Source organism: Vidua macroura, chromosome 6, assembly GCF_024509145.1.
Source record: "Vidua macroura isolate BioBank_ID:100142 chromosome 6, ASM2450914v1, whole genome shotgun sequence".
NCBI classification, from domain to species: Eukaryota; Metazoa; Chordata; class Aves; order Passeriformes; family Viduidae; genus Vidua; species Vidua macroura.
In genome coordinates this window covers 9,608,496-9,624,016 of record NC_071576.1, presented here as the reverse complement: position 1 = coordinate 9,624,016, position 15,521 = coordinate 9,608,496, and the positions used below count along the sequence as shown (strand labels likewise).

At 39.4% G+C, this 15,521-nt stretch overlaps 1 protein-coding gene across 2 annotated transcripts in view; it reads left to right on the top strand.

Annotated features, from left to right (window-relative positions):
* ASPG (asparaginase) overlaps nt 1-15,521 on the top strand; it is a 139,896-nt gene that overhangs the window by 27,981 nt on the left and 96,394 nt on the right. Inside the window, exons 11-15 of one of the 2 annotated variants that reach the window (XM_053981679.1) lie at nt 714-809; nt 1,676-1,839; nt 8,148-8,234; nt 14,204-14,303; nt 14,614-14,666. In XM_053981679.1, the coding sequence (XP_053837654.1) occupies nt 714-809; nt 1,676-1,839; nt 8,148-8,234; nt 14,204-14,303; nt 14,614-14,666 (500 nt within the window). Of the gene's footprint in view, nt 1-713; nt 810-1,675; nt 1,840-8,147; nt 8,235-14,203; nt 14,304-14,613; nt 14,673-15,521 lie in introns of both variants that reach the window. The other variant, XM_053981678.1, reaches the window with a different exon arrangement.

Below are 15,521 nucleotides of genomic sequence, written 5' to 3'. Positions count from 1 at the left end.
AATAATAATGGGTAAAACAGCTAAATTGTACATGCCGTGATAGAAGGCTGATACTAAGGAAGCATTACACAAGTGTAATTTGTGGTGTTTAGTCCCTCCCAATTAGAAAATGTAATATAAATATAAATTAGATCATATAGTACTGGTTGTACAAATACTCACTTTTCTCTTGACTTGGGTTCAGGGAAGATGGGATTTTTATTAACTAATGAATACTGAATGTACTCTTTAGTTCTTCTTTAGTAAGCATGAGAAATGGGAGAATATTCAGGGGGCCTAGGAGGCTTGTCAGTGTAGGTTTGAAAGGACAGGTTGCACAAATATCTGAGCAATAACATTAATAAAATTGATCCAGTCTTGAGGATATGGTCTTTTCCAACTCCCACCAGCACTGTTTTTCCTATTGTACTGATGTGTAGCTATGTCAGTACAGAGATGGCAGTTAGTGTGTGCACCTTAAAAGGTTTATAAGATACCAGGTACTTGTAGGGTTGCCAGAGGGAAATATAAATCTTATGGATGTGAGACTGACAAAATGTAAAATAAACACAAGACTTCTTTCCTTCCAAGAACTAAATGCTACCAGTTCTAAATATACAAATTACTAATTTGGAAACTTTACATGAAAGCAAGGGCAGTGTTTTTACAACTTGGGTGTCAATCGCATTAGAGGCGAGGCTGATATTAAATGTTTAATTTTATTTGTTTCTCAGGAGTTAGAAGCCGTACGAGATGCATTAATTCCACCTTTGGCTTGTGCTGCAGCTAAACTGGGTGACATAGAGGCACTAAGAGCCATAGCCGAAATGGTAATGTAGAATGAACAGTATGTACAAAACATTAATTTTTAAATAGAACTGTAATTGATGATAGGAAGCCATACTCATGGAAAGTGACAACCTAAGTTTTAGAGTCAAGGTGCTATGACAGTTACAAATTGTTTCTAGACTTCTTGGTCTTTGCCTTTCAGAACTGGTATGTTCTTGTCCATCTCTGGTTTTCAGCTGTTTACATTTTCTTTTGATCTGTGAAAATAAAGGTAGATTAAAATGCAAGTTCTTATCTGCTAACTTTAGAACATTTTAAAATGATTTGTGCTGCTTTCTTTTCGCTTAACTTTCTTTATGCATATTCATAGTATCCACCTTTTGGATGTAAATCTTTCAGGAATAAAAAAAAGAACTTGAAAATTATATTTAAGCAAAACACAGTGCAGTGCTAATTCAGGATTTCTGTCTCTCCCCAGAGCTCTGACTTGGGCTATACCCAAAGAAGAAACAGGCACTTCCCTGTCATCTCTTTTCTTTTTTCCCCCCTCTTTGCCTTGGTTTACCCTATTGTTGAGATTTTGGTAATGGGCCTCAAGAAACAATAAATATATCCTGAAAGTAGGAATTAACTAAGACAAGAACAATTAGCAGTCTATGGGCTAATTGTGGTGCTATGTGGTGTGCTGTAATAGAAGAATATATTTCAGTGGGAAACATGCAGGAGGTGGAATAAATATCTGTATTGGCGCTAAAACAATGCTGCAAGATAAACTTTATATTTGACAGGCTTAACAATTTAGTGGCAGAATTAAAATGTGATGTATACATCCTACTGTGTGATGTTTGGCACAGCTTGATGTGCAGCCATTATCTTTTTGGCATGTGAAGGGTATGTCCTTTTGTAGGGTGGAAACCTGAGCTGTGGAGACTACGACGGCCGAACTCCCCTCCACATTGCAGCCTCTGAAGGGCACCTGCCCTTAGTTGAGTATTTGTTGACGTCTGGCGCGACTGTTTATGCCAGAGACAGATATGGATCTACCCCACTGATGAACGCCATCAAGTTCAGGTAACAATTTATATACTGCTCTATATAAGGTTTATAAACCTTCTGTCATTTTGGATTTCAACTCCATCCATCCTGTGTTCTGGTCTTGTCTGGTCTCAGCAGTCACGTGTAAATGACAGCAGTTAAAATAACACATATCAGCTTATTTCAAAGGATGTGACTAGCCTAAATGAAATGATTTTTTAAAATAACGTGGAATGAAATCAAACAACTTGGTATGCATGCAGAATTTTAGCGTAAGGTAATTATTGCTGTCCTCCTGCCAAGACTTTGTCCGTAATTTCAGGGCTCCACTTTTTATTCTGAAGCTTCCTTATAAAACAGAGCCAAACTGATCACTCCTTTTGATTGTCAGAAGTGAGAGTGCAGGACCATGGGCTGTCTGTTCTCTTTCTGCCCTTCCCTTTCTCATCAAGACCAGACTGTTTCAGTTGGCACAAAATATACCGGTAGGTTGACATGTTTTAATCTTCCCCTTCCACCAGTGCTTTCCTGAGTCTCTTGCTGGATGACTGGTTTTTTGATTTTTTCCTTCCACCCACTCATAATTATATGGGATGGTTGCATGGCTCTGCCTGCTTTGTGGATTTCCTCTTCCTGCTGTTACGAATGTCAGCAGTTCTTGAATGGTAGTCATGGACTTGCACTTTACTGGTCTCTTCCATGTTGTATAGTCCTAAGGAATGGCCATATCACAGAATATAAAAGTTACCAGTAATCAGAATTTAATTTTCTACGATTTAGTTTGTATAGCCTGGGGATTCATAGAGCCATTGGTCTTCCAGCATGTTAGAAGCTGCACACCATAATCTCTCCTTGTCTTTGATCCACTTTCAGCTCCTTATCTGATACTCAGTCTGTGTCGTGGCAGGAGAAAAGCCATTTTTTCTGTAAAAGAGCTCAGATGGATTGAATTTTCATGGTCTTTCCGGGTGAATGTCCCCAAATATTCCTACAGCTTTCTAAGGTTGACAGGTTCACCTGGTCTGTCAAGCTGGAGTTAGCTCCCTGGGAGGTCTGACAGTCCTGGATTACCATGGGCTGCAGGAATAACTTGAAGGTTTCTTCTGTTTCAAAGACCAGCTGTAGAAAACTCACCAGGCTCTCTGACTGTGAGAGCTGGAGTGCGGCGTGACCGCGCTGTGCTATTGCCATTCCTCCTGCATGGTCCCGAACAGCTGTGTGGCTGCTGCTTTACCTCATGAATATATAAGCTCTGCAGTCTTAAAGCAAAAACAAGCCCAACAGCAAATCAAACAAATAACCTTGGAGTTGAATAGAGGTGGCTCTGGTCCAATGTGAGAAAATGCTAAAGCATTAGATACTATTAGATGTTCCTGCAAATCAGGCACCTACTTTTTTTACCCCACCCATCTACCGCCTGAGGAATTTCACATGAGCTTGTTGTTTGGATTCCTTAGAATTGCCACTCCTATATTAGACTCCTACTATGACTCTTAAGCTCTTTAAAACTGCACACCCATTTTGATGCAGGGAATTCTAAAAGGAAGCTGCACCATAGCCATTTTCAGTTTCTCTTTTTGTTTCCACTGTTGGAATGAGAGGAAGAGTTGACTTAGAACTAATCTCATAAATGTGTATTTATGATCTGCTGTGTACTCACACTGCATTTCACACTGGTAAGCCTATAAAGGAGAATGGTAAAGAGCAGACAGCTGTATATGTGTGTAATTAGATACCCACTAAAAAGATTTCTGCTACAGAAGTATTTAAATTCTATTTATTAAACACTTGCAAAGCTGAAAGTAAAGAGATTATCCTGATAGAAAGTAGCAGAGAGGGAAGGGGTGGGGGGGAAAACTGATGATAATGAGTAGTCAATGCTTTAAACTGTTTAATATTGTAACTTTCTCAATTTTACTGAACATTGCATCAGCTTAATCCCATTTTCTGAGAATTAATATTTGTTTAATTGGCATTTAACTGCAATACAGTATCCACTCATCTTAAAAATAGCTTTCTTCCAGTCTTTTATGTAACATTTCTCAGTGGCTTGCCTTTTAACCAGCACGCAAACCTGTATAATGATGATTGATTTCTCTCTTCCATTTATTAATTGTAAAGATGACCAGGAGTTATGTCTGTTCTTAAAAGCTTCTTAACATAGCACTGTCAGATAGACCAGTGATTTGATTTATGCCAATGACAGTCTCTTACATTTTTTGACTTTAAGTGACTCTTTCTTTGTTTCTTTCTAAATAAGAAATAAACTACTGCATTTCCGCTTTTTCATTTGTAACTCTGCAATTTGCCTGTAGTCTCACTCACTTTATGCATGAAGCTAAACAGACCACTGTTAATCTAGGCCAGTTGCTTGACATATCAAAATAAGTAGCATTCCTTTAATTTCTTACAGCACCCTCAAGGGATAATTAATTTTCAAAACAATAGAATAATATTTTTTTAATAACAGAAACTCTCTCAGCAGGAAAATGTCTTGAATAAAAGTTGTGTATATTTTAAGTAGTAAAAGTGCTTCCATTTACTTGTAGAGCAGTGGTAAAAGGTTGAAAATGGGGAATTGCTCATACAGTGCTGTGAGAACATCAGATTAGAGGTAGTAAAATTACCTCCCACGTAAATATGAATTTAAATACTTGATATTTTGAAAGGTTACATTTACATTACTTCAGGAAATCTAAGGCAGAGAGAGAATCTACCTACCACTGACTCCAAGAAGCACACTGTAGCTTGTCTTTACAGTGTTTGAGCACAAAATTCCCACTGATACCATGCAGAAAACCAAATAAGTGAAACTAAGCTGATCCTGCCATAACCATTCTGGCTGCTAGGGGAGCAAGCATGAAAAAGAATGAAGCCAGTCAAGTTTGGATATACATTACACCTGCATTTCTTTGACGAGAGTTGGTGGAAGGTGTGCAGCCTAAGGCCCCAATCCTGCAAACTCTTACATGTGTGTTAATTTCACATGTATGATTCATCTCTTTTGAAGTTAATTCACTTTTAATAAGTGTCTGCCAGGTGAGGGCCTGGGATGACAGGTACTGTACAGAACCTGGATTCCCGTGAATCCAGAGCCCTCATGAACGGGTAAGAGTGTGGATATCTTTACCTGGAACTCAAACTTTGCTCATAGTGCTGAATGTTGAAGACTGCACCAAATCAGGTATTCTGCTACAAATATATTAAAAATATTAGTAGACACTCAAGTTCTAATGTCCAGTGTTATCAACAGTGGAACCTAGCAGGTAGGAGACACTAGAAACACCTTTTGCCTATTTGTTTTTTCCTTCAGAGAGGGACAAATAACTGATACTACTAAAAAGCTATCTTAAGTAACATACTAGAATAACATTTCTACAGCCTGTGTCTGACCAAGAGCTGTGGTTTGGTGATAGAACACAGTAAGAAAAGGGAGGGTCAGGAACAGCTCACAGGTGACAATGCTAAGCATTTGGTTTTTGCTTAGTATTATCAGGTGGGGCTAAAATGAGCATGGAGCTGTGCAAGCCAGGGCTGGCTTGGGAAGGTTGCCATCCCTCTGCATCCCTCAAAGACAGCTTGGAGTGTCCAGCAGTTCTTCTGTTCTTGGTTTTGTGCTGTCACCTTAGAATAGGAATTGCATTTGAACCGTTCCCAAGAAATTCATGGCTCATGACATCACCTGAACTTCAGATCAGCTCAACTGTGACCCTTGTGATGATTTTGTAAAGCCACAGGAGAGCAGCACTTAAAGAAACAATTTCTAAAGACAAATAGCTCTCATGTGCCTAAGACATAACAGTATTAGAAAAGTCACAGCCACCCTCTTGAGATATGAGAAATGCCCTAGTGGTAGGTACAAGACAGCAGAAGTGGTGCTCTGGGGAGGCTGAAGTTTGTTCAGAATGTCGATAGCGTTCGGGTGCAAGCAGGAACAAGCTGCAGTGCGCCTTGCCTCCTGCATAGTTTTCATGTTGAGTGGTGGGAATGTCAGAGGTGGTCTGTTTGCTTTCTTGCACTTCACAGCCACAGTACTACATCTGACACTTTTAAACTTTGCATTACTATTTGTCCCTACTCTTCTTCTCCCTTGCCCTGTCTTTAACGAGCAGTAGTGCACAGCACTTCTTCCCATTTTTCTAAGAAATGTGACTTCGAGTGACTCATCAGGACATTGTATTTCTGTTTAGAAATGCTTTATTGTAAACATTTATTGCAAACACTATCAGTTATAATGCTTACAAACTTAATTTATTTCAGACAAGTTTTATTTTTTCCTTGTTTAAATTTGCTGTATTAAATGAGTGGGGTAAATGATCCCAAATCTGTCTGTACCAGATATTTACAGAGTCCCACTCAGAGCAGTAATGGCTGTGTGGGGTGAATGGGGTGTGAAGGGCTTTCTGGAGAGATTCTTCCTACCAGTAAGGAGTAAATAGTTATAACAGGAAGAGAAAATCTGTCTTTTTGCTGGTATCTACAGATACAGACCTCAGGTGGAGCACATTGAGGGACAACACCACACATTACATGCTTTGCAGCCTTTTACCTGCTGTCTCATAGCAAAGCTTTTGTTTTAAAAAATGCTCATTTCATGCTGAGATTTCCTGTATAAGGTGGGAAATGAGGAACACTCCAGGGCAGTCCTTGGAGAGTAAACAGACATTCCCCATGTTCTGTTCAGTACGCAATGAGAGTCTGAGTGAACAGACATGTTCTACTTTAATCTATTTCAGGTCCAATTTCATTTCAGCTAATTACTGTTTGGATTAAGACTAAAAACTAAAACAATTCATACATGTAGAATTCATGTTTTACCACGGATTGAAAACTAGGAGACCATGCCATTATTTTCTGGCTCAAGGAGATGCTTGTGCATGACGAGCCATGTCATAAGGGACCCACCTGAGAAAATATTTTAGATAACTGAACAAACTTGAGGCATGTACTGTCCCAGCAATGCTTTGCTATGAAGCAAAGGAAGATTTTTTTTTTTTTTTGGCTGTCAACTGGAACAAAGTACAATTAAAAAAAAAATCTGTCTCCTAAGGTCAATAACCTGTGTTTGGAAAAACAAGATGATTCCTATAGCACATGTACAATTTTTCGGTTAGTTTAGAAACTAAAGCTCTTATATGGAACATATAAGCTTACATAGGCTTTATATGGATAACTGTAAAGTAACTTCTGATTGAAGATGTAGTTTCCTAAAAACAGGCAGAGGGATTAGATAAGTAGTTTAGTCCAATTCAAAAATGGAAAGGCCCATGGCTACCACCAAGTAATTAAGCAGAAAGTGTATGTGAGCTTTTCTTTTTTTTTTTTTTAATTACTACAGATGATTTTTTAGGTAATTGGTTGGAAAAACACATGTATTTCCTATTAAATGATAAGTCTCTTTATTTTGAAGTGTTATATTATAGCAACTTACTTAAAATAGGAACTATGAAACTATTCCTGATCTACTGGGTCATCATGCTCTTTCTGGAGGAAAAAAAACATGTTTTGATTTGTAAACTAGATCAATTGTTTAACACAGGAGTATTCTGTCATCTCCTTTTCAAACCTAATTCTAAATGTTCCACTAGGTTAGTTATGAAAAATGTATTTGCAGATTTTTTACTTGCCATGTTATTTTCTACTCACAACAGTACCTTTAGAGAGCAGCCTTTCCACAGAGTTTCTTAAGCATCTGACTAAGGTGTAGGTGTTGCCTGGCAGTGCTATTTGTCCGTTTATCTCAAAGGAAAGGACAAGGAAGACCTTCTAAAGTCTCCAGGTAGAAATCAATAATAAAGGTATTGAGAGAGGAAGTTAGGAAAAAATGTGCTTTTGACAGAGGTTCGTAAGAACACTTACCATCATTTTGAAGCCCTAAAAATCTGATTAGCTTCACCATTAACATAAAGATTCATTGCTTATCTGCAAGACACAATGTTTTATTTAAGACTGATATGTATGGGCATTGTATTCTTTAAAATACAGGAATGATGCTATGTAATATATATTCTCCCTATTGCATGTATTTCAGTTACTAATATTTCTACTGTTAAATGCAACTAGCACTAAGGTTAAGACACTAAGAATTCTTGGAAGACAAGGGTATGCATCCCTTTCCTTTTTAGAGCTGAACGTAACACTTACTTAGTGTGTGAATGAGTTTTTGAGAGGGAGGGAAGCTCTGTTTACTGCATCTGTCACCTTGGAAAAGATGGATTGGTTCTGTGATTGTGGAAAAGAGATTGATTGACTGTTTGTGTATATGACAATGCTGGATTCAGGGGGAAAAAGTAATTTTCAAGGTCAAGTCACTTTCTCATTTTTTTTCTATTCCTCTCATAAAGGCACATACCAGTGATCAACTTGTTACGAGAAACAGGAGCACACCTTTCAAGCCATGACTTGGAAGATGTTGGGACAATACTCTGCAGGTAAATGTGGTATTTGAGGTGGCCCTAAAATGCATGTGGAGTGGGAAGGTTTTTCAGAAGAGACTCAAAAATTCAGCACTTCCAATAAACAGTGGTGTCCCTGGCACATGAGGGAGTTCTTTCTGTGATGGAGGAATAATAAGGCAACAAGTGAAGTGATGAAATTAAGAATCAACTCTGTTTCAAAGCACCAATAAATCAAGAGAGTTCCAAAGGACAAAGGATTGTGGGGATAAGTGAGCTAGAAGCAAATAAATACCCCATTTTCCCCCAAAGTCTCTTATTGAGGAATGGTGAAAAGAAGCTGTTCAAGGTGTAATTTTGTAACATCTCTCTTTAAAAATAAAGCTGCACAAATCATCTTTTTTTTTTGCCTTAAAGTCCACTTTTCACTTACTTTGGAATGGCTTCTATTCTAACTAGTATGTAGTATTGTTCTTAAAAATAAGTAAATAGACAAATAGGTTTAACCCCAAAACTTGTGAACTGCTGCTCACCATCACTGTAGTTAATTTTAAGAGGATAAAATTCTCTTAGAACTGGCTTTTCATACAGTTACTTTCAATGTATAAAAATGTAGATATGTGTTATAAAAAGAAATAGATGTTAGATTTCATTTTTTCCAGTAATGGTCCTGATTTCAAATCACTCTGAAAATTGTGAGAAGGTTCCATGTATTTCCAAAAAGTACTTGTAGTTTTTACTTCAGTTCCTCTTCTCTCTTCTTTTGAAAAACAAACAAAAATCCCCTGAGCACTGGCCTTTATCTCAGGACTTGGCAGGAAATCATGAGACTTGCAGGGACCAGCCAGTGCTGTATAATGTCTACCAAACAAGGTCAAGGTGAAGCTTATGTGTGTTCTGTGTAGAGACTGGACTCTGTCCTTTGAGTAATTCTGGAATTAAAGAACACTGTCTGGAGTGTTTCCATTGTCATAACATGCTCAGAGCAGAATGGGTAATAAGACTTTTACCATGGAGTCAAAATATGCACTTCCCAGGGCACTGCAAGTGATAGGACAGAACTAAACCCTTGGTTTCTGCAGTTTGCCTCTGCCAAAAAAGGTTTAGGCAATGACATTCCTCTGCAAATAAACTGGCCTCTTGCTTAGTGCTGGTGGCATGTGCAGAACCAGTTTGGCTAGCTGACCTGGCAGTAATATGTCCAAAACAAAACAAAACAAAAAAAACAAAAAACAACAAAACAAAACAAACCCCCCCCCCCCCAAAAAAAAAAACCAAAAAAAAAACCAAAAAAAACAAAACAAAACAAAAAAAAAAACAAAAAACAAAAAAAAACCAAAAAAAACAAAAAAAAAAACCCAACCCCCCCCCCCCCCAAAAAAAAAACCCAAGAAGAGGAAAAGGCTTCTTCACACAAAATAACAAAATGGGGTTCTCATGCAGTTTGTTACAGCTTTTTAGGGATCATTGTGCACCTGGAGCTGTATGGCCTGTACCAGGAGCAGAGCCAGGCAGTTGTCAGGCTTCAAGATAGGGCTGAAGAGGCTGCTCATACCCTGCTCCTGCAGAGCTGAAGCTCTTCATTTGCTCCACTGTTTTAGAGGGCCTGGCATACTCATTTCTACCAAAGTGGACTTCTTCCACAGAGCATTACTCAGCTAACTATAAGTTACTAAATCTGAGGTGCTGGTGTTTGTCTCTGATATTTCTACATTGTCCTCAGATGACCTTACTGATACACTCATTTTCCAGCATGCTCTGGCTCACTTCTCTGTCCTCTCTCTTGTTTTAAGCCCCCTCTTTGCAGGCACTGGCACCTTCATGGCAGAGCTTAAACACAGCCACATGGTCAAGCTGCTTATAGAACCAGATGTTTATAACATCTCCCCTCTATCTAATTTGAACTATTTTCCTATGTTTCTTCTATTTTGTAATGTGCCTTAAGCTGCAATTTCTACCAGTCTGAATTTGTCACCAAGGCAATATGTCAAGTTCTTGGGGTTTAGAAGGATAAAGCTGCTTGCTTTCTGATAAGCTCTGTGTTTCTGTACTTAGCTAACTTAACTTTTTCCCCCATGCAGTTCTCTCTGAATTAAACTATAAGCATGTTTTCCCTCTGCTACCTACCAATCCTCAAACAGACTGTTATAAAAGACCATGAATAGTCTCCTCAGCCTCCTTCTGTTTAGATTCATGATTTTATAAAAGAATAGCTAACTTGAAAGATTATGGAGATAAAAATAAATGTGTTCCTTTGGCACTGGTGATGTTTGAGAGGGAAAGGAGTACCAGCCAGAGCTGAGGGTTGGACAGTATCAGTGGGAACTCTTGTGTAGGAAGTGGAGATGCACATAGTTATTAAATCTTTAATGGTTTCGTTCGCTGGTGTCTTTTTTAAAGTGAGAGGTGTTAGTCTGGTTTTAGAATCACTTTGTTGATGTTTGGTATCTGGTTCATGGCTTTGTTTGGAAATGAGATCTCAGTGTTAGTAATCTGTTAAAAATGTCAGAATATTTTCTCATATTGCAGTAGTATTGTCATCTGTCTGAAAAACCAAACCATGATGAGATAAATTGGAACAGTCTTATTCTGAAAGCTTCTAGACTTCTGGAGTTGATAAACAGTTGATGTGTGTTTGTTTTTTAAAGGGAAAAAAAGCTTCTATAGAGTTGAGGTACTTCAAGTCTGTACTTCACAAAATTAAACACGGGCACAAAGCCAAACCAGTTTTCTCATATTCTTAGATTTCATAAAATGATATGTTATATTATGATATATATAAAGATGTAGCCTTTCAAAATCACCACCTTTCAGAATAAGATGCCTCTTCAATTTAACATAAAGAGGGGGTAAGGCTGGGGAAGGAAGGGTAAATATCCCTCTGCAGCAATAAGGACCAAGCTTCTACTGCTTGCTGTCTTTCAAAGTCTGTCTGAGCTGAGAGAGATGTGGAGACACAAGCTAAGAACAGTACTCCCAAATATGTTTAGGACAGAGCAATCCATGTCTTGTGGTGGACTTTTTTTTTCCTTTGACTCTTCATCTTAAAAAAAAATAATAAGAAAAAAATTTCTTTCAGGGTGATGACACACCCAAAAACAAGAAAGTCTGTCTTGATTACTTTATATATAGACATAGAAAAAGGAGAATTGCTGATAAAGCACAGCTTTGTGTCCCAGGGAAAGATGAAATCCTAGTACATGAAGAGCCAGGAAGGAACCCCATTTCACTGTACCTTTTACTTCCCAAATCTACAAATGCATTGGCCCTTGTCCTTAAAAACCCTTCGCTCCTGGTCCCCTGGCAGTAACAGAGCACCCCTTAAATTGCAGCTTGATGTTGGTGTGATTGTAGGCACAGACAGCACTGTCACTATTCTTGGTATCTTAGCTCTGTCATCATCATGGTTACATTAGCCCTGCTGAAACTGTGAACTGGATACATAATTTTTCTGAATGCAAGAGTACTGATAGGCAGGATGCCTGGGATTATCAGCTGTCAAAGGTATCAGAGTTTAGTAAACTGTGGTAAATAGTTCTTTATCAACAAAACAGGTTTTAAACATCATGGTAAGTATATATTGAAGATATCTTTGTTCCATTGCATTATATAACAGTGATGGACTTGCTGCTTGGAAGTTGCACTTGTAGTTGGAACTGCTGGCATAAATATCTTTGAGACAAATACAGAGTCAGGGTTCCTATAGTGTAAATTGAGAAGTCCTCTGTATATATTTTAGTATGTGAAGTACACTTACTGTGTATAAAGGAAATCCAGATGTGTATGGCTAGACTATGGAAATTTGGATTTGGAGAAAGTGTTTTGTGGTGCTCCTGATGATAATCAATCCAGTAAATAGTAGGTATCTTCTGTTTAGACTGGTATCTAAATTTTCTCACAAGCTACATCACCTTTTGTTCTCAGTCCCCACAGAATAAATTTCTCACTTGATCAGTAAATGGCTGCTGCAAAACTGAAGATACTTCTGTGTATTTGGATTGCTCTAATGTCATGAAAGGAGACCACAGTTTTGCCCTCTGCAGCGAGGGTTAAATTGCTGTTTCTGAATCGGTGCTGTTAATAGGCAGTTAATTTTCGAGTAAGTGCAGCTGTCCTTGTTTGTTGCTTACAGAGATGTAGCTGAGGTGCCCTGGGTGTGTGGGTTGGTAATATTTCTGAAAGTCTTTGACCAAAGTGGTTTCTACTTCACACATGGCTGAATGATGTGATTCTGTTTGGCAAATACAATGTGTTCTCCTGTCCAGTGTTGGTGATGCTCATAATTCTCTAGGTAGGCTTTTTGTTTCTCCCTTTAACCTGTGATCTTACAGTGTTAACAGCAAGAGACTAGTCTTTGTAAATAAAGATAATTCATGTGTTCCAGAAGTGGCTGCTAAACAATTTCTTTGCTTTACTAATGCTTACACTTTTTCTTTACTAATGCTCACCTCTTTCCTGCAGTTTTCCTTACCAACCTCCCACTGAGCTTCCTGTTGGATCTCCTTTGCTTTCCTCTGTTTCCTTATTGCTTCTGAGGGGCCTTTCCTTTTGTGATGGCAGTTTTCATTAATGATTTATTGATCCCTTCCTTCATGATGCCAGACTGAAGCACTGTTAAATCTCTTAGTACCCCACTACCACTTCCCTGTCCCCCAAAGGCCTCAGCTGTGGGTCACCAGGGGTGCATGGAGGAACACAGACCATTTGCTTTCCCTTTTCATGCCCAGCCTCTGGGACTGCTGCAATAAGAGGTGTCCGCTCCCCTGAAAACATATTTTCAGGTACTTAAGTGATTTTATCAACAACAGAAGTGATTTCAACCTAGCAGAGTAGTGAATGTTGCAGCCCTGCTTTCATGGTTTCTTCCATGACTGCTCCTTGCATATTGAACCTTCTCCACTCTTTACCAGGTCTGCCTGGCTTGGCCGTCACACCCAGGAGTTCATCACCATCTCCATCCCTGCTGCCAGCACAGTGCTTGTCACCCACAGCAAGCTCTGGTTAAGGCAGAAAACTCTGAATTTAATAATGATGGGGAGGTTTCCCCTCTCTTAATGAGATTCAGCCTCACTTGATGATTATCAGCAGGGTTCTGCTGAAACAATCTGCAAGCTCAGGTCTAAGCCTCAGAGATGCTGGTATCCTGAAAAGACTGAAGGCCATACTCCCAACCTTCCCATCATTTCAGCCTGTCTTCAGGCTTGGTACAGACTGGCATGATTTTGCATATGCTTTTAGCCCTTTTACCAAAATGAGAGTTAAAAATCAACTTTTAAGTATTGTGGATGCAACTACCAGCAGATGTGCAAAGAAATAACCTGATGTGCATTCCTCTGAAAACTTTAACTAACTTATTTGTATAGGATTCATTCTGATCCTTTCTATTGCTTGTTATATGTGGCAGACAGAGGTCATCTTTGAAAAGCTTTTTACTTTTTTCTGTTTGCTGCCTGTTTAAATCCTACAAATTGTTTTGTGAAACTCAAATATAGCTGTGTTACTGTCCAAATAATATCACATAAATGTACTTAATGTCATAACTATTGATAGCAAACACAGTTATGCAAACTTGTGAAGGGGGTTTCTCAGGGGTTTTAAATAAGTCCTGTGGATTGCTGGCACATCTGCTTGTGCTCTCACTCAGCTGCATCTTGATTTAGCCAGTGCCCTCTCCCCAGCTCATTTCATGAGATAAATATTGTGTTGTGAAATATGAAACTGCGTGACTTTTTTTTCCCCTTTGGTCATAGTCACACCCACTATGTGAAACTAGCCTGTTGTAAGTACTTATAGCACAGCCCTATTAATTTAAGGAACTGATTCATCAAGCTGTGTTGCTTGCTCAGCTATTCAAAGCTGTTGTAATAGTGTTCCTTACCTCTCTACCCTGGCAACCATGTTGAGCCTGGTTCAGCCTTCACCTGCTGAGCTCATTGACAGGACCCAGGAGCTCACTGAAATTAACGGAAAGATTTAGAACCAATATTATTTTTTTTTTTTTCCAGCCTTACAGCTAAAGGTGATATGGATGGGCTGTATGCCTGGTACCTGGCTGGTGCAGACCTGGAGCAGACTGGTTATGATGGCAGGAATCCCCTACAAGTAGTAAGTGTCCATACAGCTGTGCTCCCTTGGTGTGCTAGCTGAGTAATAACACGTGCTCTTGGATAATATTTATTTGGGAAAAATATATGTTGGACTATAAACTGGATTAGAATTTGTTACAAACTCAAATCTGGTGCTGTTGTGAAGTAATAAATAGTTGGAGCGAGAATTTTCTCATCTATGTTGGAGGAATTAAAATTGAAATTGGATTTTAATGATTTTGTGGTAACATAGTCTTAATTCCCACAAATGAGTATTTGCATATCCTTGTGCACAGGATAACAGGATTTATTCATATTTCTACTTACAGGCAGAGGCTACAGGACAGAAGGAAGTTCTTGACTTCCTTAAACAAAAGCAATAAGAAAGGTAAGATTTTGTTCTCAAGTGCTGGAAGAAGAGAGATCTGGTATTTAAGCCCTACTACACCCTGGGACATCTGGGTTCATGTGCTGTCCCTGTCTTGGTTCCTGATTTGACTCTGAGTACTTAAATCCTTCTTTGTAGAGTGAGGCTAATGTTTATTATTCTTTCTGCCTGAACCTGGAAATGCTTTTTTGTGCATTCCACAGTGTAGTTCTGAACTTGGTTGGGAATGTAAAAGGTACTAAAATAAAACCACTGAAAGCAACAGTGTGATGTTTCATCAGCCTGTTGCAATAAAAGGCTCCTCTGTCTTGTCTGCTTTGGAGAGGAAATGCCTTTTATCAGGCACTTTGGCCAGGCCTGGCTCTCAGGGTGCCGTGCCCCAGCACAGGAGCGTTCCCCTCCCCAGGACAGCTGCACAGCACCACAGGAGGCCATTCAGGAGGGGCCACTGTGCCACCTGCAGCATCTCCACCTGCCCTCTCCTTCTGGCTTTCAGTGGAGCTCCCTAAATCAGACAATCTCCTGGTGTAACATCGTCAACCACATGGGAAACGCGTGCCAGATTTGTCACAGAGCAGAGTTAGCTGTACTCCACATGTGGACTGCAGAAAGTTCTGTCACAGAGAGCCATGACCAGGGCTGCTCCTGCTCTGGGCACAGCACAGGGCAGTGCCACAGGCTCCCTCTTTCTCAGGCTGCAGAGGCAGCTGCCTGGTTGTGCCTGACATGAATCCCTTCTGTGCTGCCATCATCCACGGTGTGTTTCCCTGGCCCTGTGTGTGTGTGCGCCTCATGTTCAGAGCATCAGATCTGGCAAGTCCCTCTACAGGGAACTTGTTGGGGCATTTG